The sequence below is a fragment of the Aulonocara sp. 'chitande type north' Nkhata Bay genome, linkage group LG7 (assembly GCF_057382095.1).
Source record: "Aulonocara sp. 'chitande type north' Nkhata Bay isolate Kocher_YH1m ecotype deep benthic linkage group LG7, A_spYH_male_GT1.1, whole genome shotgun sequence".
Taxonomy (NCBI): domain Eukaryota; kingdom Metazoa; phylum Chordata; class Actinopteri; order Cichliformes; family Cichlidae; genus Aulonocara; species Aulonocara sp. 'chitande type north' Nkhata Bay.
This window is the reverse complement of record NC_141350.1, coordinates 33,259,156-33,284,556: the sequence shown is the minus strand read 5'-3', so window position 1 is coordinate 33,284,556 and position 25,401 is coordinate 33,259,156. Positions and strand designations below refer to the sequence as shown.

Here is a 25,401-nt window from a genome sequence, read left to right as displayed (position 1 = left end):
AAAGACAATGATAAGTATGAATACCAGTGTCTCAGTTATTATGAGTACTTTCTATGAGATATATTGAGTAGATTTAAATAATGCACCCTGTGTTTCAAATACAGATTTTTTTCTTTTAAATAAACTTGAACAAAAGAGCTCAGTTCAACTCAAAAACTGGTGTTGAAAATTTAAGCATTCTTTTCAGTATTTTCAACTCAAGATAACACTTTTGTGATTTTCAAAGATTTAATCAAGGTCATCTAACTTAGAATTATAATGATATTTACTAAGCCCCTGAATAATTTTTTAGGGTGCAGGAAACATTTTATGGGTGTACTTAATAGTTACGTTAAACGAGCTAAATGAGTTTTCTCCTGCGGTCACCATGCAGTCAGTATGGTTTCTAATGCAAACTGGACATTAAAATACATAAAATATATAGATTTTTATTTTTTTAATACAGTAGTTGCTCATGGCTGTTCTCAGTGGTTAATGTAATGAACAAATTGCACATAACAATGCTACTAATGGGCACAGATGCAATTAAAGTAAACAAGACTAAATTTGCCCGATTGTTTCTAAAGAAACAAACACTGTATTACTTTGGTATTACAGATTAAAGATTTAAAAACTGGCAACCTCATAATGAATAAAGATGTCATATTTCAAGTTTTTTTTTTTTTTTTTTTTTTTTTTAGCTCAGTTACTATAACAAATTTCGATTGACTCCATATTTAGATTGACCTCCTGTGCAACTGGTAAACATGATGTTACCATTTGGGAGTTTAAATTGTGAAATTTAAATGTCTGACATTAAAATTCAAAATGCCTATCCTAGTGGGTGTTTTCTGTAGGGCTTTTTTTTCCCTATCTGATCATGTTAATGCTTATTTGGGCAACTAGTATTTACTATAATCTATGTTGAGCTCAGCTTATGATTAGGCATATGATGAAGAAGCCTCTCAAACTTCTTCAGTAGCAGGTTTATCAGAGAGCCACCTCGACAGGACAAGACTCTGATGTCTATCTGCATCTAAAGGACAAAGGACACTCTTTCGAGGACACCAATGTTCACATTTTGGACAGAGAGGACAGATGGTTCAAAAGAGTAGTGAAAGAAGCCATCTATGTCCACTGTGAACGACCATCTTTAAACAGAGGTGGTGGCCTATGACACCAATTGCCAGCCATCTATAATCCCTTCCCAGATGCCTTAACGCCCACTCACATCCTGGGCCTTTTGACCTCAGTAAATCACATAATAGGGTGGGGGTAGGGTTCACAATGAGTTCACCCGAAACCATTGCTGATTGTGACCTACACCCGTTTTCATACCTTGGCTCGTGTGATTAGGTTGACGATCAATAAGTGGTCCAGGACCCTCTTAGGGACACTCCTAGGGTCTTATAATCTGGGGCTTTCCACCAGTTGCTCTTAGAACTGAAGAAGCTTCTTGGATGAGAGGTGAAACGTCTTCAAGGAAACTTAAAGAAGTCCAGACGTGTTTCCTTCCGAGCTCCTAAGAGGAAGAGATATTTATACTTCTGCCTCTGTCTGTTCTACAAAGCATTTAATCAGAGGGCGAGGTTACATGAACCTTACATAGCTAATAAGCTACAAATACTTCTCCAGAGGCTTGCTATTTTTAATGCTTAAAGTTTAGTTGTAAAGGTTAAACTGCAGCGAGGAGATACAGATGAACCCAGTGAATGTGGATAAATAATTAACCCAGGATAGGCCGTCATCAGTGTCCTGCTGCTTTTTAGTAGTACAATGGAAATTTTTACACATCCTTTTGTTGGGATGTGTCTCTGTAAAAACCAGTGTTGTTGGATCTAAAAAATGTATTGTGATACATTTTGCTAGAACCTTTAACTGATGATTTTTTTTTTTTTTTTTGCTTTGTTTTTGTTTCACTGCTTTTCATCTCGTCATGTAAACTGTGAACACTCACATGCTGCTAGGTAGCTCTAAACTCGACACAAAAATCGGATGTTTTGCTCAGAGCCATCTGGTCCTGAGAGAGTAAATCTAATTTGGAAATCCAACTTGGGTTTGGTTGAAAATGTATTAAACTGAAATGAATTATTTATTGATTTAATTTGAAATTAATTAGGCTCAAGGTTGCATTATGTATAAAGATCTAATGAACCCCAAAGATGAAACGCTTTTTTTTTTCTTCCCCCCCATCTGCAGATAATGAGTTTTAGTGTTCGACATAAAGTACAGGCTGATGTTTCTGTCTACATTTCTATATGAATCTGTTAAACCTGGATTAATAAGCATACTTTTTCTTGGAAAAATAGCATTGGATCTCCTCCTCTTTACCTCTTTCACATCTTATCAACATGTTCGGGTAATTTATAATCATGGTAATGGTTTTAATTATTAAACAGGAATTACGAACAAGACGAGACAGATGGCAGACACAGTAGTAAATTGGCTACATGGGTAAAAAGTAGCAAATAATTTTGCAGTAACAAAGGCCAGTTCGTGGTCAATGTTAGGTTGCATCAAGCCAACAGGTCAATTTAATTGTGAGGTGTTGATGCTGATTAGAGTCACTGAAGGAATCCTAACATTTAGCCTAGCTTTAAACGTGCATGAAGGCTGGAAAGAAGCTAAAAGCTTCTTCTTATCTTATTGAGTTTGGCTAAATCCACAGAAAGCAGTGAATGTTGGAGTTGCACAGTTTAACTGATCACAGGCCTTGATAATTCTGCTTTCGGCTGCTCCCTTGTCACAAGGGGTGACCACAGTGGGAAGCACCGCATGTTTGATTTGGCAGAGTTTTACACTTTCTGACACACCCCCAAAAGGAATTTGTGTCCCCGGCTAGAATTGAACCAGCACATGTGTTAATCACTACAAAATGGGCCCAGTTTTCTGGAAATCACAAAACAAATAATTATTAAGGGTTCCCTTACCTCCCAAATTCCATTATATATTTATCCTTATTATTATTATTATTATTATTATTATAGATCCCTTTATTTTGTTTGTGCCCCTCTCTAAAACTTAATTTAGTGGGACATATTTAATTATTTTATTCATGAATTCTAATTAAAGTTCAAGGAAATGCCCCATAATTTAAAACACGAGTTTCATCTTTTTTTTTTCTTTTTAAGAGTTCAGTAAATTTCTTTTTCTAAATTCTGCCTGTAATCATGTTAAATGATTATCTCTCTCGGACTATGATTTTTGCCATCATCAAACAGGCCTACAAGACCTAAATCGCCGCCATGTAAACTCCAAAACATTACAGTTTGTGTGACATCGATCAGGGTTGATTTGTCTGTCAAATCCAGGCTGAGTGACGTAGACTGCATACAACAAGAGCTTGACTAGCATGTGTGAAGGGAAGCCTGAGACAGGAAAGACTGGAGCATGTTGGTTAGCGGCAACTTTCAAAATAAGAGTGAGATAACTTTCCAGTGGTAAATAGATTATGTTGTCTAGGACAGATTAAAAAATAAATAAATAAATAAATAAAATGCTCAGTGTATCTGGACTGCCTATCCACCTATGTGTTGGAAACACTGGAATGATGTGAAGTGTGGTTCCAATAAGCTATTTGGTAATCTCATCCAGGACCTCCAAAGGACTCACTGCCTGCAATTAAGAATATACTTGTTTTCTGACTTGTACTGAAATGAATTGTCAGAAAGATTTGCGGTGAAAATTTAGCTGAAATTTGCTTTACTGTGACCTGAAACCTCTATGGCTCATGATGGGTAAAGTAATCTTAATTTACAAGACTCAGGGAATGCTTATAAGGCATTGCAATGCATTGTAAGGATAAAGAGGTATACATTTAACTTAATAAGTGATTATAAATGGTAATGTTGGAGCTGTTCCACAGAAAACTCAGGCTAACTCCACCAAACTGAATATGTACATACTGCTACAGGCTCAAGATCTGATCAAAAGAACACACAGGATTTTATGCAAGTAGGCCAAAGAGCAAAGCAGAGCCTTTGTCTTACATTATGTCGTTTATGGGAGATTTACATGTTTTTATGCAGTGATGCTACCTTATTAAGGTCGGCAGGTTTGAAATCTCACCTCCAAATGTTGTTTTAATACATTCTGTTGTATTATGCACAGTCTAGACTTCACCACCTTCTTTTTCTGTCCTTCACATTAAATGTACAGTGTAATAAGTCAGCGAGTGTTAAGAGCACCACAGCAGTGAATGGTGAAAATTACACCCCGGGTCTGCCAGAGGGATTTATGTCTCACTGTACAAGTGTAGATTCCCCTGAATGTATAAGCAGCATTGTGACAATAGATGGATATGATACTTTGTTAGGCCACATTGTGAATCCATTACATACTTAATTACAGTGATGGGGAGCCAAGAGGATAAATAATGCATTTAATCATTACTACTATGTAAGATTTGATTACTGAGCCCATCTCTATGGGAATGCTCTTCAGTATTGTCTATGTGATTGGTGTTGCCTTTCAAAGTGAATCTGGTGTGATATGCAATCTTATATGCAAGGGTATCCACGGGTTATGTTTAGCACATAGTGTACTTGGTAAAAGTTACCGTTGCCGTGATGGAGGCAGTGCAGAACGCAGTGTATCTGAAACCACCTACAACTAATTTCTTGAATGTCTTTTTAAAGGTTAAGAAAATCCCCTGTTCAAAAGCATGTTTTAAAGCTCAGTAAATGCACGATGTTCCTACAGTTAATGAGAAACTCAATATTCTCAAGATTTCTCAATATTTGGAAAAATAAATATTCAAAACATTTGGTTTGCTGTTTTTATACATCCAAATCAACATATAAGTCACATGGCACAGGATGCTGGTAAAGTTTGTTCCCTGATGATAAGGAAACATTTAGCTCTGCAGATTTTGACTTGTTTGCCTGGCTGGAGTTATTCAGGAAAGAAAGTTAGAAAAGAAAATCAGTCAGTGTGACTTTTCTTCATACATTTATCAGATTGTCAGAAATGCTGGCTGTTTATTCCAGAACAGGAAGTCAGTGTTCTGATGTGTTCCTCCTCAGTGCTCTAAAGGCAGCTCACATGTCGTAAAGATAAAGTTATGAAGCAAGACTCTTTAGCTTCAGATTGATAAAGTTTCATTTCTCACCGTTTAAACAACATGGAGGATGTCTTCTGATAATTATAAATGCAAAAAGTATGCTGTTACATTAGGAACGGTATGCAGCAGTGCTTCATGTTAGGAGCTTAAAATATTCAGCATAGAGTATATGTTAATGTGGTCTTAAGAATACCCGTAACCACAAACTAAAGAGCTCTTAGTTTATGCAGCTGCGTGTGTTTGTGCATCAGAGTCAGAATGAAAGCAGTCTGTTATCAGTAAGATATGAACGATAACAGAGGGGGAGGAGCAAAGCACTACTTCCTGATGGACCTTTTGATAGTAACACTGACGACGTGTCCTCATACAAACACATGTCATCTCTTCTCTTTGCAGAAGCTCCCATTTCTCCTCTCTTTATAGCCATTTCTATTCTTTGTGATTTTCTTTTTTGTTTTGTTTTTGTTTATGGTTTTGCTTGTTATGAAGATGGAATGTTCTCCAGTGCCAGAATGTGAACAGTAGGAAACCAGTATCTCTTGTTGTTGGTATATATATTTCTGTTCTTTGGTGAACAGAGCAATTTCATCGAATTAGTTTCACCTAACTGAAAATACAAAAACAAAAAGTAAATTGTATTTACATCAATAATAAAAAAGCAAATGGAGTGGGAGATTTACAGATGGATTGGTGTGATTTCTCCAGTGATGTGAGATACAGATCTGTTTTAGTAAAGAAAGCTGAGTCAAGTTCCTACCCTCATCCTCAGTCATAAGTTCTGGATACAGGCTGACAGTTAGAAATTGTGGACACAGCCAGTGAAAATGAGCTGCTTCTGAGGGATGTGTGGAGTCTTGGAGATGAGGTGAGGAGGGAGTTGGAGGAGAGCTGCTATTCCTCTATATTGATTTGAAGGTTTAGGGTGGTTCAGGGATCTACCCAGGACCCCTTCCTGGGCACTGCCGTTGGTCTTGTCCTACCAGGAGGTGGTCCTGGGGCAGACCTAAGAAGTGTCAATAGCTGAGTTTTCAGCTATTGACATATCAATGAACTTCTCTCATCACCACTGTATGAGAAGGAATATAAAATGCATTTGAATGAATGTTAAATGTAAAGAAATATTGTACAGATTTACACCCCCACCTTTTTATTGTAACTGGCTGGAAATGGCTAACTGCCTCGATCCATACTCACTGAAAACGCTAAATCCAGATGAACAGAATCAACTTTTTGGGAAGCACTAACTGTGATTAGGTTAAAGAAGGAAGTGGATGCTTATTAAATCCACTATCCAGGTTAAGTGGCAGTGTACCATCTTTAGTCTGTTATAAATATGTTACTCTTGATTCTCATTGTACTGTCTCTCTGAGGTACAGTGAGGTTATTGTGAGGAGATTTGACCTCCTGGCAAATCACTGCCCTCACTATAATAAAGCAGAATTTTTCCCATGCTTCTTCTCAGCTGACTAAATCTTAGTCTTGTGATCTTCTCTCTAAATATGCCACATTTAGCCATGAGGCAGACAGACACTAGACTACAATACACTATGTACCTGAATGATTTACACAATTAGGAATTTCACATGAAAAACACATTTATAGAGTGTTCAGTATTCACAGGTAGTCGTAATAATATGAAATAGATGAAGACCTTTGGTATAGGATTGTTAAATTTTTATTTATTTTTTTGTTTTTTGTAGGACATTTTTGTTATGCAAGCTAAATTCACAAGTGTTTATGATGCTGGATGACCAGACCAAACTGGAACTTTGGAAATATTGAAGTTCCTGGTTTATGGTGGGGCTTCAAAGTGGCTTTTGAGCAGATAAAAACAAAACAAAAAAAAAACATTACAGTCCACTTGGAAAATAAATATTTATGTTCACTGTACAAAGTAGTTGGTCGGATATCAATCCTTGAGGGATGCCCTTATCAATGTCCTGGGAACATAATTTGAAACCAACAACAATTGGTTTAAAAAAACAAAACATCAAAATCCACAGAAAGCAACTCATTTAACATGTTATGGCTAAAGCTTCAGAAGCCTTGATTCAAGTGAGGTAACAATAGCAGTCACCGTGCCAACAGCCGATCTAAAAGCTTGACTGCTGTGGCTAAAGTACAGTATTATCCTCCAGGAAGCCATGTAGTGGTGAATTGGCCAGGCATTTAATTAGTGTAGATTTTGACATTACTTTCATTTTTATGTTACTAAAAGACAAAAGTGTGATGGGTGCAAACTAAAGGACAAACTAATCACTGCTGCCAGTATGACATTGGCTATTTGGAAACATCTGCATAGACAGTGAAGGTTCAATAAGCAATTGGTCTGTCAAACCCAAACAAGCAGCCAGAGCCTGCACCGTCACAGCAATTGTTTCTAACCACTCCAGTTTCTGCATTTTTCTACTTTTACTGTTGTTGTTAATGGAGGCACTGCAAAAAATACGAGACAAATATGAGGTACAGTCAGTCTGTGGGCTCTCTGTGCTGTTGTTGGTCAGACAGCCTCGAAGAAATGTGAAGTTATAAAAAGAGCTGAATTGCAACAGAGTTGAACACTGTAGTGTCTTCTGCAGGTTTTTAGAACTGGAGAGGCCTCTTTTGGAGGGGTGATGAAAACCTCTTTATGAACCAAAAAGAAGTCTCTTCACCTTCTTTTCAAGCACTCAGGTTTATATTGTCTACTGATAATCATGTGACGATGCATGTGAGGTAATGTTATGAAGTAATAAAAAAGCCAAATAACGAATGGTGTGACTAATTACTTTCACCAGGGGATAAATAAGTATTGCATAGTGCATTAAATTCTTTAAAAAACTCATTAAAAAATAACAATTGTAGTGTTTTTATTTATTTATGACGCCAACACTGGTCAAAGCTTGTCCAATATAGAGTTTTGTTCACTTACCATTTTGGGTAAGTGAACAATACTTTGTTTTACTTGGTCTTTGTGACTGGTTTGGTTTAGAAAAGGTTAATTATGTCCCTCCTTAAAATTAAGCCTGTATGTTAAAAGATGGTTGTTATTGTCTTCTTTTGCCTGGTTCCTTTAGGGTTTGCCACACTCGACCATCTGCATCCATGTCACTATGGCAGCAGCATCCTCTGTCACACCAACTCTCTGCATGTCGTCCTTTACTATATGTCCATGATTTTTTCTTTGTCATCTGCCTCCTGCCTGTCAGCAGCATCTTCAAAATCCTTATCTAAATTATGTAAATGCGACGCCAAAAGGTTTCTTACAAGGGTTTGTATTGTGGTGCCACTGGTTTTGACATGCTTAACTCCCGTTTAATTGACAGCAAACTCATTGACTGTTTTTTAGCTAAAATTGCATAAAATGAAAATAGTCTGTAAAATATATAAAGTGTGTGCTTGCCTTTTTTTTTCCTTTTTCTTTTTTTGCACTCTTACACCATTTCTTCTTTTCTTAAATATTTTCCCACTTAGCTATGTTCTCACACAGTTACTATTTTCCCAGAAAGCCATATTCTGGTCTGGACAGTCCCATGATCCCCACCACCATAATTCAACATGACAGTTGGTGTTTGCATGTGTGTGTGTGGTTGTGTTGCCATCTCCTTGTTCTGTTCCTCAGCTTATTTGTTGGCTTCCTTGTTTCTCGCTTATTTCCTTTTTTCTGGCTTGGTTTTTATCACAGGCAAACTGAATACCCATGGAAGCTGAAACCTTGGGATTTGGTGTGTGGGTCTGTGCGTGATTGTGTGACTCTGTTTTCTGCAGGTTTATTGCGGTCATCACTATGACTGATGGGGATTATGACTTCCTTATAAAGCTCCTTGCCCTGGGGGACTCCGGCGTGGGGAAGACCACGTTCCTGTACAGATATACAGACAACAAGTTCAACCCCAAGTTCATCACCACAGTCGGCATCGACTTCAGGGAAAAGAGAGTGGTGAGTTCTTACCTTTTATTATTCCTACGAACAAATGTGTGTAGCTTGTAGAAGTTTCTTTTTGATTGTGTAGTTTTACACAACATTTAATTCATCTTCATCTCAAGTTAGCAGCCACTTTGGTTACCATAGTTACAGTTTGATTTGTCCAGAGCTTTTAGTTATCAAAGCACAAACAGCGGGTCAGATCAAGCCCAGGTTTTCTGCTGCTTTTCTCCCACAGTGGCTGCTGAGCTGAGTCACTCTACAGTCATGTTATTTTAACTTATGCAAGGAAAACAAACTTGGGTCAGATTCAGCCGGGAATAAATGACCCGGAATAAATTACCCGTGAAAAGATGGTCGTTAACTAGTTAGCGTCTAACATAATTGCTGTGGTATTTATAAATGAAGGCTTTCCAAAGAAAGCATTTAGCTCTCAGAGTGGGGGCTTACTTGTGCTTGTTAGTTTCCAAAGATTGAGCCCAAGTTTGGGGACATGTCCTCTTTACTTTTAAACCTAAGCTTCCTTTTTGATAGTTATGTGAGGGCTGGATCAAGTGCTGGAGGCTCAGGTGGCTTGGGGACTTTCTAGGATGCGCTGGGCAGGGTGTTTGGGTGATGCACTCATCTGATAGCTATAAAACATATGCTGCCAGATAACAAAGGGCACTATGAGAGATTATCAGCTGTCAGCAGACAAAGGTTCAGGAGCTAATTGGGTAGGGATGGTTATGTTATCATATAGGTTTTTTTTTCTTTTTCTTTTTACTCTACCATGTGCCAAGTTGCAGTCGTGGTTTCTAATAGAAGTTCATTCAGGCAGACATGAAAAATGTAGCCAGTGTGCTTTAAAACCTGCATTCCTTCTGATAACCACCAGATGAGTCATCTGGTTGAACAAATAAGTCTGGTTGTATATGGTGTTAAGTTTATGGTGTTAATCGATCAATCGATTTCGGGTCTTATTGAACATAATATAATGATCATTTAGACTGAAAACCTGGGGTTATAATTGGTGTGCTTTAGCATTGGCCTACCTCGTGATTGACAAACAGCCCTTCTTTGAGTTTGTGGTGTGAGGGTTTTTCACAGTCAGATAGTCCTTGCTCTGGTCTTCAAAACAACAAGAATGCAAAAATGCACAGCTTAAAAACAGATTCACAGTTTGACTTCTCAAACCAGTGGGTAACCAATGATCTGCAGTTAAACGTGAGCAAACTTCTAAATAATGCGAACCCAGAAAAAAAGTATCTTTCAGTTTTTTGTCCACCACAGAGGACATAATGAATAGGCTGGGTCTAAGGATCCTTAACAGTGACTGGAACACTCTCTGGTTGTAAGCATAGATGCCCAACCTACTTCCTGTTCTGGCAGCCAATAAGAAAAAAAGCTGGCTTAAAGTTAGGGAAAAATGGCTTAAACAGTTTGTTTCATACAGAAAATAAAACTTCTGAGGCTGTATAGCAAAGGATTAGTTTGAACAGAAAATTATGCAAAGCGTAACAGATCTTCTTTAAGGTCTTTCATAGATATGGCACTAAGAATAGCAATATTTGCTTAATAAGACATATCACAATTAACATATTGTAATATTGCAAACACGGTATGATCAGCAAGTTTTACTTTTGTTTGAATACTGTTATTTATCAGCACATAATTAGTATAGTTAAACCCTTAAGTGAGGAGGTTCATTGTAAACAGCTGTTAATCATTAGCATCATTAGCATTAGCAATCATTAAGGCTGGTGTTTAGTTTAAATCATCACTATGTTCAACTACAGCCTCAGAGAGCTGCTAACATGTCTGCGGACTATCCGTTTATTTTCCGGACCACCTGATTCCCCAATCTAATTTGCAAAATTATATTATTTTAATCCACTTAATAGCTGCCTTGTAAAACTGTTGTTAGAAAAAAGCCCTCTGTGATCACTTTCTGCTAATGTTAAGAGCTAGTTTACTTCTGCGCTTAAAGTACTTCGTACAAGTTGATCCTTACACCACACACACTGACAGAACCAGTAACGTTATAGTGACAGAACGTGGTGACAGTTCTAAATAAGATGCTTTTCTCCTGAGCTGACACTCATGGACCCCAAGAAATATGACGGTGACATGTCTTGACAAGTTGACAGTCTTTTAAAAATTGTTTTAGGCTTGAAAGATGGCTGATGAGACAGAAGCAATTTATTGCCATGTTTGGACTGACAGTGAAGGAGATGTTGTTTTGGGTAAATGATGAATGACAGGTTGCAGAGCTTCTTGTTGCTCTAGAGGCAGAAGACTTTTTTTTTTTTTTTTTTTAATTCCTGTGTTGTTGTTGTTGTTGTTTCTCTTTTAATGCTGCAGGACCAATCGCTCATGCTATATTCCAGAAATTTGTTGTATTAAAATCCTTTTATAATCTTTGAGAGTTTCATACTTGATTCTGTGTAGAGTTCCACTTTAAACTTCACCTGAGACTTGATAAAAGTTTCTATACTTGACCATCGAAATGAATACGTGCAAATATCTCACTGTGAATGCTCTTATCTGAATCAGAGAGTGGGCGAAGCTTGGTTTGGTCACTTTGGTGCCCTGCTGCCTTTGCAGGTCTGAAATACAGACAATGCTGCTTTAATCCCACCTCTCCGGATGACTCATAGGATTGATTGTTTCATCACCTTGTGTGTGTGTGTGTGTGTGTGTGTGTGTGTGTGTGTGTGTGTGTGTTTTTAAAGGTCACACCTTGTTTTCAAACCGTTCTATCTGATTATTACACAGAAGCAGACAAATGTGTGATCACAGCTTTAGTTCGCAGCTGTACTTCCTCAGAGTTCTCATGAGGTCTGAAAGCTGAATGTAGATCAGTTTGTTCATCCCATGGGACATTTAACCAGAGTTTGTAAATGAAAGTTTCGTGACTCCTAGACAGACAATTAAGTGAACACTTCTGGTAAACTGTGCTTCGGTGCTCATACCAAGAGGAAACGGCTCATTATGACCCACATCTTTTTGATTCTTCTGGCCTCTAATATGCATTACAAAACTAGCAGGGTACTAGTCATTATGAAACTCACATTACCGACTGTTTTAGTGCTCGATTATTATCTCAGAAATCTGACTTGTAACCATAGTAGCCACGGTTCAGCGCATCTTTCATAGGCCTTAAATTAAACAAACAAATGAAGACTAGAAACTGTTGATGTAAGGAGGAATTTGGCTTTGGGGTAGTATAATGGCACATCTTTCAGCCCAAAGACATAAGGTTGACCCTTGTGTGGTATGGCTACCACACAGGGGTATGTCTGGTGTGAGATGATATGAAAAATGAAACGTCACAGCAGAAATTGAGATTCATCCCACCAGGCAAATATGACTTGTATTGAGTGCTCAGAGATGCTCTTCTGTGTACTTTGTTTGTAACTAGTTATTATTTGAGTTACTGTTGTCTTCCAGTGAACTTGGAGCAGTCTGGCCATTCTTATCCATCCTCTGAATGGTTAGGGTTAGGGCATGTTGTAAAATCGTGCCAATGGGATACCTAGTGAGCTAAAATGTGCTGCTCATGCGTCAGCATGTGACAAGTTGAATGAGAACTACAACTGAATCTGGCACTACATGTTCTTGACTATGTCTAGATGGATTTAAGCCATGTAATTAAAAGAAACACACACACAACAAAGCGGTCATCATTCTTTCATTTCAATGCATCTATTGGAGCAAGCTAGTCGCTATGACAGCAAAGCAACACTATGCTGTTAAACAAAGGTACAGCACTATGTTTCTGGTGTTTAGCTCACGACTTTATAAGAAGTAGGTTCAATAAATAGTACCTTGATAACTTTCCACAGTGTAAAGTAAACAGAAACTTTGACGTGTCTGTTATCCAAATAGACTTCCTCGATCAGAGTGCATGTCTTTTCATGTCACCCCATCTGAGCTGAAGGTCAGTTATCACCTTGAAAAATGAAAGAACACCATAAAGTCAAATATAACTGTTTCAAACATGATCTGTATAAACTCAGTCTAAAAAGGGTGTCAGAAAATGTGACAGTGTGTCACATTAGGGAGAATCAGAGGTGTGAATGATGCCTGAAGCTTCCTGTGGTGACAGGAACATAACCAGCCAGCTGCTGCAAACAAGTTTTCATCATTACCCAGTCAGGATCACTGTCCACATGAGTTTTCATCATACCTGATGAAATATTCACTGAAGCAGGGGTGAGGTGAATAAATGGAGGCGGGGTATGTAAGGTGGTGAATAGTTCTTCAAATACAAATGAAAAGATCCCAAAGTTAAACTGTTTTTTTTATTTCATTGTATTTATATTATGTATTTTGTATCCTAAACTAACTGTGGTGTATCACATCTTTGGAAAGCTGGGTTTAATTTCTCTAGCCACACCCAGGCCTGATTACTGCCACACTTGTTCTCAATCAATAAATTCCTTAAACGTGACCTGCCTGACAAAGTGGACCATCAAAATCCTCAAGATCCTCAAAAGACAGATGTCACGCTGCGTTTCAAAGAAATTCAGGAACAAATGAACAACAAAGTAACTGAGATCTCTCAGTCTGGAAAAGGTTAAAGCCATTTCTAAAGCTGTGGGACTCCAGCAAACCGCAGTGAGAGCCGTTATCCACAAATCGCGAAAACATGAAACGGTAGCACACCTTTGCAGCAGTGGGGCCGACCAAAATTACTCCAAGACAGCAGTGACAACTCATCCAAAAGGTCATAAAAGACCCCAGGATAACATCCAAAAAATAAAGGCTCTTCTCAGATTTGCCAGAAAACATCCTGATGATCCCCAAAACCTTTGGAAAAATACTCTGTGGAAAGTCAGTAAGACAGTAAAATATGGTGGTGGTAGTGTGATGGGGGCATTTTGCTGCCTCAGGTCCTAGAAGACTTGCTGCAGTAAATGGAACCATGAATTCTGATGTCTACCAAACATCCTGAAGGAGAATATCAGTTTTGCAAAATAGTAATAAAAAAACAAGAAGTCAGGAAGGGGGCAAAGACTTTTTCACACCACTGTAGATTAGTAACTTTGACTAATCTAACTCTACACAGTATCACGAGGAAGAAGTTTACTGTTATCAAGTGAACAATCTTACTCTATGGCTGTTTTCCTAGCCCAAAACAAAGGTGCACCAATCACCTTATAGAGATACTTATTTTTCAAGGTTGAGGAAGGTTGACAGTTGTAATGGTCAGTTTTGGGTCGACTGATTTAAATGTCATTGTTTTTGTTTGTTTGTTTGTTTGTTTGTTTTTAATTGCAAGTCTTGTAATATACACCAGGTATAAATGACTTTTCTTTCATAAACGGTCATCTCATTTAAAATTGTGCGATTTCTTTCTCCTCAGGTCTACACAGCGTCTAACCCCAATGGGACGACCACGGGTAAAACCTTCAAGGTTCACCTTCAGCTCTGGGACACAGCTGGACAGGAAAGGTAGGCCACTTATCCCATTAGGACAAAATCTTTTTCCTAACAGTTAGTCGGTTCACACATCACTGATGGCATCGTGGATTGTGGGCTTAAGACTCTCCGTGATTCTACAGGTCATAAATGCCGGGTGGGGCTGATGGATGGCATCAAGGCTTTAAATATGTGTTAAAGCACCAGTGCTTAAAGTTTTTGTCTTAAAGTCCTCTGCCTATTACTCTGGGTATGTTTTTTGTGTTACAATCTTTAATCATGAAGCAGTAGTAACAAGCATTGATGAAACCGATGCAGTCATACAGCTGACCTTTAGGGCCAGTTTTACAACTGTGGATATCCCACTGGGGTTAGATGGTGTGTAGACTTGAGGTGCAACAAACTACAGTTTTAGCTGTCATTGCACAATTGACCCGAGGAATTGACTTCCAATTGATTGGTCAGTCATTACTGATTGGTTGAAGCTCACCAAAAGAAAATGCAATAATGCCAAAATGAAATCACCAGGGACGATATCAAAACAGATAAATGGTACAATGAAAAACGTTTTAAAAAAGTTTATAATTGTAGAGTAGTAAAGTTTATTTCAGAAATCTAGATGGAGAATCAACAGACCAGTATTTATGGCTGCATGTGTCAGTCATGCGTGTGTGGTCTTTAATTGGTCCCGACCTCGATCTGTTGAATCTGTTTATAAAAGCCCGATGACTCACCGCAGGATGAGTCTGTGTTAGTTACATAATTTTAATTGCATTTATTCTGCCCAGTGCAACAGATTCCGCATGATCATTTATTCAAGCGGTTAAAGTCATTATTCCACCTGTAAGCAGGCTGCGGTGGAGACACCTCTGATATCTGCTGCTTCATTCCGATTGTTTGCATCTTAAATATTGCTCATAAGTAATGTTTACACACTCGCTGTTGTCACACCCAGAAGCACAAGCATGTCTCAGAATATGCACTTCAGCTGGGGGAGCCCCATTACTAACTTGTGCGGGTAGAAACGGACATGGCACACATCTATTGTTTTTCTGTATTTAGTGCTTGAACACAGGTGAAATTACAGCTCATATATTTTACTTATAACAAAGTTATAAGCTGATATTGATCAAATTGAAATCAATGTTTCTGTTTTGTGCAAGAAGGTTTCATAGAATTATTCATCGGAATAACAGATTTTTGGAAATGGTTGGCGACTACAGATTTTCAGCTTAAACACTGATATTGCAAAATGTTAGAATGTCATGTTTAGACCCCCAGAGAACAATCCAGGACCATGTGGCAACCATCCATTACCAGGGAAGAAAAATGTGTATTCCCCAACCGGTTGTAAGTTTTTACCCTTCAAAGTAAAAGTTGCACCTTTTCAAAATGTTTGTTTGGTATGAAATGGGGCTTCTGATTTTAAAAAAACAAAAACAAACAAACACTACAGCTTGCAGTGGAAAATGGAAGCATTGGTGTCCTCCGTGCAAATTACGGGTGACTAAGGCAATCTCCTAGCAGTGTGCAAGGTTTTCAGTGCAGCACTGTCTTTGTGACCAGTTTCACCTGGTGACAGCCAGCAATCTCCAGATGTAGAGCAGCAAAGGTCTATTTTTTTTTTTTTTAAATCTTTTGACAGACATTAGTAAAATATCTATTCTGAGAGTTTAATTTGGGCAAATGTGACATCCTGTGCTGGAAAATGAAGCATGGAAGTGCAACAAACTGCATTTCTAATAGCCCTAAGTTCAAACGGACAAGTTAAAATGCCCAGCTCATCATTAAACTGAAGGCATGTTTACAGCCTGGTATGAAAAATGAATAGTTTGATTTGTGGCCAAAGATCTGAAATGTTGCTATACACTGATACAATGCCAAACACTAAAAGGAGTTGGTAAAGACCCAGAACACAGCTGACACAATGTGAGTATTTGATATTTATCAGCTGGCCTAAAAGAAGGCTACAAATCAACAAAACAGAACAATACAGTGTTGCTCTGTGACTGCTTTCAGGCATTTGCTCTCAATTAAAAACATGATGTGCCCAAACATTTTTAAATTAATCAATTCAGGTTTCACACTTGTTTTGGGTTTACGTAGTTATTGTAGGATTGTCTATTTTTTTACTGCAGCACCTTCTTGTGGCTGTTAAAAGAACTGCATCTGTGGACACATCAATTCTAGCCTCGTCTGTTCATAAGGCTAGCAGTTAATGTGATTGGGTGGCTTTCACATTCGGGATATTGTGCAGTATAATACAATTAAGACATTTTTAGAAACCCTTTAAAAAATACACATTGTCATATCTGTACTCTTTAAAACTGTTTGTGTTTCAGGTTCCGCAGCTTGACCACGGCCTTCTTCAGGGATGCTATGGGGTTCCTGCTGATGTTCGATCTCACCAGCCAGCAGAGCTTTCTCAACGTCAGAAACTGGATGAGTATGTTTACTAGAATCTGCTATCAAAACATTTCAGTCCAACAATGTTCAGCTCACTGTTAAAATATGTAAAAGGCTGATGACTAATGTATTGTGAAAGCATGAAATAGCAGTATAACAAAACATTTCTGTTTGTTTGAAGTTCTTCTGATACATCAGTTTTTCTTTATTTACTTTTTAATCTGTATTCATTTTCAGGCCAGCTACAGGCGAATGCTTACTGTGAGAACCCAGATATTGTTTTGGTAGGGAACAAGGCGGATCTGGCCGACCAGCGGGAGGTTCAGGAGAGACAGGCCAAGGAGCTGGCCGAAAAATACGGGCAAGTTTATTTGTCATGTACATTAACCGTATGTATTAGTAGATATTAAGACCACTTCAGGTGTTGAACAGTGATATTTTATTTATTTATTTATTTTTTGTTACTGTTTATCTGAGAGCACACGGTGGCAACTTCTCGTCTGACTTTCACAAAAGAGCTTCTGGCCTCGGTATTACCCTAAAAACATGATGGCTTTAATTAAAAAACAAAAGTTGTTTCCTTAGCGTCTTGTAGAAACTAAGCAGCTGTTTTCATATCAATGGACACTTAAGGTATTTACAATTAAAACTATATCTTGCACTTATACTTAAGTCTATATGCACACACTAAATACTGTTGATGTTTATTTATCTAGGAGAAAAACTGCATTAACTTAAATTTCAATTGACACTGTTTCCATGCTTGACCTTGTACAGTTGGATCCTTACCCCTCCACATGTCCTCAAGTTACTAATACCGTAAACACTTTGTCCTACGTTACTGGTATGGCTGCAGGTATTTATAAAAGTAAAAGGAAGGTGTGCATCTCTCAGCCACGTGCAGGCAAGAAACAATTTGCACAATTAAAATCTGACATTTAAATTAACATACTGTAATGTTCCGATGTGCTTCAGATCTCTGATCCACATTAATATTTGACAGGCTTTAGAACACATTGTGTAAATATGACGTGATAGAGAATAAGAAAAGCAAATACGTAATAGTGATTTTTGATGTTACATAACTCCATATCTCATATATATCTTGTAATAACCACCTGTTTTACACCTCTGTTCTGCTCTATTGCATTAAAATAACATTAATGTGGCTCAGAAACATGTGGGGCTTTGGCCGAAAACAACACTCACTTTTGTACATCATGTATGATTGATATAAATACTTTATTTTGTTAGCATTGATAATTTTCTTTTATAGAATTTCATTGTTAGGATTATTGTGATCATCAACATTGCATGTTTATGAATAGATGGTACACGGTTTTTCTGTAACAACAGACGACTTCCTGTTAGATGAGGTAAAAACCCACAAAGTTTTGCTCACGGAAGTAATATAAGTAAGTTCTGACATAAACGAGTAAACCTAAAAAGCTTTGTTGATGCAAGTATAGCAAAAATTGCAGATCCTAAATGTGCTGGTATAGATGGTTAAACTAACCACTTCAAGCCTTCAAGTGTTTTCCAGCTTTGGTTAACCACCTGAAGTTGTTAAACATACTTAGGAATACAGTAACACATGACCTCTCCCGCAGATGCCCATAATAAACTGACAATAAGCCAAACATTATCATATGTAAAGCACACACTTCACGTTTTTTAATGCATATCACAGTTAGCAGATATCTAGAATTGCAAACTAGTCTTTCTGCAGTTCTGTTGTCCAGCGTAGAATTTATTCCTGTAAAGTTCTGTTGATCAGATGGTTCTGAACGACACTGTCTCTCTGGATTGGTCCTGTTTCAGACAGTTAGCAGATTGATGGGCCTTTAAAGTTGTTTCGGTCTTCACACCTGCACTTTTTTACCATATGGTTACAAGTACAAGAACTTATCACTGAATACATGCTGGATATACTCAGTATTCACATTATTTTAGCTCATTAATTTACTCAATGCAAAATGCATAGTCCACAGGTTATACTTCAAAATCTTCCTCAGCCTTTCGACCAGTTTAAAAAAAATCTTTTTTTAAATTCATGATGGTTGAAAATAACACAAATACAAAGGAAGGTGAACAAGTGAGGTGCATTTGGAAAAACATTGGTTTAAGTTGCAGATTTGTTCTTTGCAGGATCCCGTACTTTGAGACGAGTGCAGCGACAGGAGCAGATGTGGACAAGGCGGTTCTAACGCTGTTGGACCTGGTCATGAAGAGGATGGAGCAGTGCGTCGACAAACCCCCTGCCGAGCCTGCCAATGGGAACGGGGCCACAAAGCTTGGTGATGCACAGCCGAATGCTAAGAAATGTGCATGTTAGATGAAGAGGCGATACAGGACAACAACCAGTCAGTGCTGCTCTGTCGTCTGTCCTTCTTCTCACCACATTCCTTCCTCTGTTTACTTTATCCTTGTCATTTTTGATAGCATGTCTCTTCATTGTTTCATCACCCCTGTGCTCTTTAAAGCTAACATTTAGCCATGTTCTCCTATTTTGGTTCTTTTCCTCCCTTTATGCTTACTTGTCCTCCCTAATGTCATTCTGACAATGAAAGAACTCTATCCCCCTCTAATGGACTCTTACGGTAATACAGTCTCTGTTGGTCTGCCTTTAGAAGGAAATTAAAACAGGAGGGGACAGTTTCATCACTGTCAGACGCATAATGTGCCTAGTTAAAAACATGCACCCTGGGAATAGGCTCTGCACGCTCCCAATTTAACTGCTCGCAAGTGCTTTGAATGATTTAACAGACCTAAACAATCAAAAAGACGCATTTAAAAGTTTAATTTGGACTCTTTATATGTTGATCTATCTATTTATGGCCGCAAAATGAGGGGGACTTAACTTTGTTTTTAATCAGTATTGGTCCTCTCCTAAAGTGTTTGCTCCTGGATCACAGTGAGAAATTGTGTGACTGATATGGTTTAATTCCTCTGTTATTTATAATTGTTTTTTTCTCCCCGTTTCACAAAGTGTCCTATGCTGTACCCATATGAGCCACATTTAGTAACTTTTTGATTTTTACATTTTTTTGTCAGGTTTAGACATGGCAGACATTTGCTAAAAAATGCAAAATGCTTTTTCTTTTTGTTAATAAAATAAAAAATTTATAGTGCAGCATAACATAAAATAAAATCACCCACTGCTGGCTTCTTTTGTTTCTTTCTCTAGGTAACATCTGATAGTACCCTCTCATGCAGTATGGTATCAGAAACATGTACTTTTTTCCATTGTCACTAATTTTGTTTACAGGTAGTATTGTCTTATATAGATTATAGAAAGTTGCACACTTAATAAAGGGTATAGCATTTGACCTCAATTGTTTGTGACCATATATTATATTTCATTCTTTTACAATGAAGACACAAATTTACCACACAAAAACAACCAAACAGCATGTGACATCAATAATATTTTAAAAATGATGCCGTCTGCTAGCTTGGTAGTGAGCACCATCCAAGCAGATGATGTATCATGTTCCTACTGTTGGTGATTCTTAACGTTCACTTTCTGACCACAATCAGAAAAAATCTATTTAAACACTCCTACATTGTCAGGGTTTTTTGTTTGTTTGTTTGTTTTTTCAGTGTCCTACCAACTTCAACGTTTTTCATTTTAAAGTTGTTTTTTTTTTGTGGGGTGGGCGGGGGTTTATTATTATTTTTTGTTAAGCCACATCACCTGGTTTTACATGGCAAACTTGAGGTTTTCACTGAAGTAGAAGACCACAAATACTGGCATTTTCCACCTTCTCATATCAAATATTAGCATTTGATAAGTTTAGATATATCCTAGTCTGCTAAGGATTCCTAATATCATTAGAAAAGTTTTTTGGCTAGATTTTATATGTTTGTTTCCATTTCCAAAGTATTAATTAAGAGACAGTTTTTTCAGATGGCTGATGCCATCAACACTATAAAAGATGGGCATAGCTACTTGTTTTGAAGCCTCAAAATGAGTGATTTTGGCATTGTGAAACCAGATGTAGTGGAGCCAAAGTAAGCCATAGTGAGCATATCCTGGATAATCCTCCTTTCTGACATACAGATTGACCAGAATATACAAAATAAACTTAACGTTTTAGACAGTGTGACCCGAAATGAGCAACTGACCTGATAAACTCGGTAGCAAAATGTTGACAGACATGCAGACAGAGGGCCGTTTTCTTTACTTCTACAGAAACTGAAATCTCAGCCTATTGTTGGCCTTTGGAAAGAATGCCATCTTTATTATAGGACTTGTATGGGTATAGCATGACACATGTGCAATAAAGGAAAAAATCAATTGCATATTGATCATTTTAATAGTGTTTATCAGCATAGATGTGTTGTTCCAAAGTGACCTACTGCCTTGACCTTTGAAGCATTATTCCACTGTAGTCAGGCAGACCTTGTTGGAGACGGTCCAGCTGTGCTATTAGATGTTCGGGAGGCACATTGTCATTGTAACTTTCTACCATTTACTTAAAAAACTCAAAATAAAGTTGTCTGCAGCAACAAATCAACATCCAAGCTCTCTGAATAAATCCTTTCTAATCACAAAAATAATAATAACAGCATAGAATGGGAGTAAAATGCAGAATTAGCTTTATCAGGTGACATGAGATCTTCAGTGCAGCTGATTTTTGATTAGACTTTTTCACATCTTTACATCAGATAATCAGAGAAACTCCAATATGGCTCTGGGCTCCAATTCTGTCCATGACTAATGTTAGATTATATGTTGACCAGTTATTTATTTTACAGTACATGTGAGACATATGTAGTTATTTCTGTTGTCCTGTTTTTGTTCTGTTCTTTACATCCCACGTTCCTGTGTTACGTCATCTAATTTAATTAAATTTAAGTAGCTGCTTTTATATTGATTTACTTTTTCATTGTTTTAGTATTTTTGTGCTCAAAGCATAAAAACAAAAAATCCAGAAACTTTGGTTTTACTCATTTCAGCTTTGAGTTGTCTTGGTTAAATCTCTTCAACCTGGATTTGGGTGGTTTATCCAATTCATCCGAGCTAATCTGCATCTTCAAACGTCATCAGATTGGATGGGAAGTGTCTTCTTTGTGCCTCTCAAAAGATGTTCTGATGGATTAAAATTTTGGCTTGGCCACTTAAGAACCAACAGTGACTTGCCCTGAAGCTTTTCCAGCATTGCAATGGCTCTGTTCTTTAGTTCATTGATTCATGGTATGCTGAAGGATGACTGGATGTCTCAGCCTGTGGTAGAAGCACTCAGTAGTTGGGTTTTCTTCCAAAACTTTTTTTTTTTTTTATTGGGCAAAAACATGTTGTCACTGTGTTATTAAGTTTAGATTAATCAGGAAATGTATAAATGTAATCCAACAAAAGCGTGTAAAAAGTGAAGTATTTTTGAAGCCTCTACAGTTTTGCATTTATTTTTTATTTTTTGGCTTAGTTTTTTTTTTTTTTTTTTTTTTTACTTGATCACAACCTTTTAACTCACTGAGGACAGGAAAAGCCTATGTTTTTGCACCTGAAACACGACAACAGTGGCATGTATTTAGATGCTAATTACAAAATCCACTATATTAAAATGTCAATTTCATCTTTGAGTCAGTGATTTCTTTTTGGGGTTTGTTTTTTTTTTTGTGTGTGTGTGTTTAAAGTGCAGCTCACAGTTTTCCATAAATCAAATAACACCTTATGTGATCAAAGAATATTGAGGAAAAAAAGATTTGATTGGCTGCTGATAAATGTTGATTTTTGTGCATCAGTGAACCAGCTGAGAAAGTTCAAAGCTGTTCCAACTTGTGGGGGAGTATAGCTGTAGCGTGCTGGGTTTACTGTAGGCTGTCATTCAAAGCAAATCAAAGACCAGGGCTTAACAAATGGGTCATTAGGAAGCAGTATATTTATTATCATTTTCCTTTATTCATTTAGGTAAACATCTCATTAAGATTAAAACCTCTTTCATGAGAGACCTGGCCAACAGGGCAGCAGAAGTTACAATAAATACATACACATAACACTATATCAAGCAAAGAAACAAGTACTATAGCTTAAAATTTTAACCACAAATTGAATCTGACAGTGTGTTAAATAACATTTTTTTCAAATAAATATTTGTTACTTTAGTTTTCTTGACAGCTAAACATATTAATTTTCCAACAACAGATTTCATTGCCATATTGAAGTGCTACTTACAGTATATTTGATTTTTAGATGTTCAACAATAATTTGCTGATAGTATGAAGCGTTGACTCTGTCTCCCAGTTACTTGGCAGAAAATTCTGTCTTTCTGTAGGCTGGTTTGCAGCATTGTGTATGTTTTCTACAGGTGTTATCTTTTATTTTGGTTGTAAATTATGCAGACGTTGTTTGTATGGGTAAAATAGTTATAATGTACAAGCCACTTATGTCTAAAAGTATAGTTGGAAGAGAAACCTCAGTAAAACGAACTAAGTAAATGTGTGGTTATTAGTTTACTCTGGCCCACCTTTTATTCATAAAGCGAGTGATGTTTTAGCAGAAGTCTATCAGCCACTAGAGGGGAGAAGATCGAGTGGCAGTCCTTGCATGTTAGCAGTCAGTAGCCAGATTACACACCTAGCGCATGTAGACAGGAGTTGTAATTCTTTACTCCATTGTTCACCTTCCTCTCAGCTCTGGTTGAGTCTCCTCCATAAATTAAACTGGATTTGTGGCTGTTTAATGTTTGTGTCTTTGTTTTTTGCCTGTCTGCCGTTTGGTGAAATTGTTTGGGCTGGCCAGAGCAGCAAGACCAAACCGGGTAGTAAATGTGCCGTAAAACCAAAACTAAAGCTGAAAGAGGCTAAAAAGCTCCGTACCATGCTGCATAATTGTGAGTTCTCTGTGAGTGTCAGTTTTTAACATAGTCATGTCAAGTTTTCGTTGAAAGAAATTGATGAAAATGAATTATGAGGCAAAACATGACATGCAGTTGCTTAACTACTTTAACTAGATGACATGCAACTTATTAGGACTAATAAAGTTAGGGAAATTGCTTCAATATTGATTAACTTTACAATCGCAATCGCAGCTCGGGTCAAACAGATTAACACTAAAAGTCTTTGTATCTGAGATCTGAACACATCTCCAAATGGGCAAGAATTTTCCTCAACCAATGCCTTTAATTGTGACAATCTTCTAGGACAAATTGTCGGTTTTTACCTGAACCCTTCTTCCAATATTACTCATCGTGTCTTCATTTCAGTCCCACCCCCTCCCTTTTTTTCTTTTTTTTAAATCCTCCGTCCATCTCTTGCTGTTTTTGACCGTCATTTTCTCCATGAACCTATCGTGTCTTAAGTGTTGTTTTTAAATTCACTTTGAAAGTTTACACTGTTTGCGGTCATGTTGTGCCTGTTATAATAACTCTTCTGTCTGATCCTCTGTAAAGTTTGTGAGCTACTGAATATTTTAATGCATTATTGATTATAGATTATAAATCAGAGGCAAAAGAGAACAGAAGTCAGATGTTTTGGGGTTTTTTGTGTATGTCAGATTTATCAAAACAACAAATCAATCTAAGTACCTCTAAGAGCTTTTATTTTTGGATCTCCTGTGTGTGAATTCTCTCTGATGCCTGCGGTTTGTACTCGTTCGTTCAGTTTTCAATGTGTGTATCAATGCCTGTGTGTTTGTTGCACTGTCAGCATGTTTGACAGTATGAGAACGGATTGACCTGTTCAGTGTTTCTGATGCAGGAGCTGCAAAACATTTGTTGGTTTTATCCAGTTTTTTTTTTTTTTTTTTTTGTTTGGTTTTTTTGTTTTGTTTTTTTGGCTTTGTTTGCTTTTGTTTTGCTTCTTTTCTTTTTTTTCCCGACATGTCAGCTGCGACTTGATACAGATGGCCACTGCGTCTTATAGTCAGCTAAAATGCATTATAAAGGTATCTGATACCAACCACGGTGTGGTGTTTCTGTCTGGAGGAGGAAGTTGCAAATACATTTATCATTGCACATTTATGTTAATATTTTAGTTTCCTTGATAAATTGCTCACGAATTAAACTTACATATATGCATTTTTATCTTGTGGAAGCAGACGTGATTGGCCTATTATATACACTTCTCTGAATTTTGCCTGTGGGAATGTGACTGTCTTGACTGTACTTATTCTACTAAGTTTACATTTTCTGCCTTTTGTTTTTTTTAAACAAATCTCTTTCCCCATGAAAAAAAAACCTTTCAGAAGTGCTCCAAAGCTTGATAAATTATAACAGTGTGTGATGCAGCATAATCCAGCTAAAGTTTAAAATGTTCCTCCAAGTTGATGTTTGAAAATATATTTCATGTATCAATCTTTTCATGTAGTTTGTATGACTTTGATGGATATATACTCTTTCGGAAATCATTAACCTGAATTCAAAAACTCCACTAGGTTCACAAGAAACTGTTCTCACCACACTCGGCAGAGCAGTGTCACCACAGGCCAGGTACAGAAAAGCTGTCAGCATCATTAAGGTGGCACATTTCATTCACTCCCTGGGTTAGGTTACATACCCAAAGTGTGTGGGGCTAAAATGAGCAGGGGTCTGCTGGACGAGGATTTTCAGCAAAGTTTCAGCAAAGCATTGTTTACTTGCTGCTTATTCATCAGAAATTGTTCAGTAAATGACTTTTTCCCCCAACATAGTTTTCAGAGATA

At 37.4% G+C, this 25,401-nt stretch overlaps 1 protein-coding gene across 2 annotated transcripts in view; it reads left to right on the top strand.

The window, feature by feature from the left end:
• rab27b (RAB27B, member RAS oncogene family) overlaps positions 1-22,336 on the top strand; it is an 87,438-nt gene extending 65,102 nt beyond the window's left edge. For both annotated transcript variants that reach the window (XM_086300102.1, XM_086300103.1), the window contains exons 2-6: positions 8,789-8,960; positions 14,296-14,384; positions 16,694-16,797; positions 16,995-17,118; positions 18,906-22,336. In XM_086300102.1, the coding sequence (XP_086156228.1) occupies positions 8,808-8,960; positions 14,296-14,384; positions 16,694-16,797; positions 16,995-17,118; positions 18,906-19,092 (657 nt within the window). In that variant the 5' untranslated portion in view covers positions 8,789-8,807 and the 3' untranslated portion in view covers positions 19,093-22,336. The remainder of the gene's footprint in view (positions 1-8,788; positions 8,961-14,295; positions 14,385-16,693; positions 16,798-16,994; positions 17,119-18,905) is intronic.
• The last annotated feature ends 3,065 nt before the right edge of the window (positions 22,337-25,401 follow it).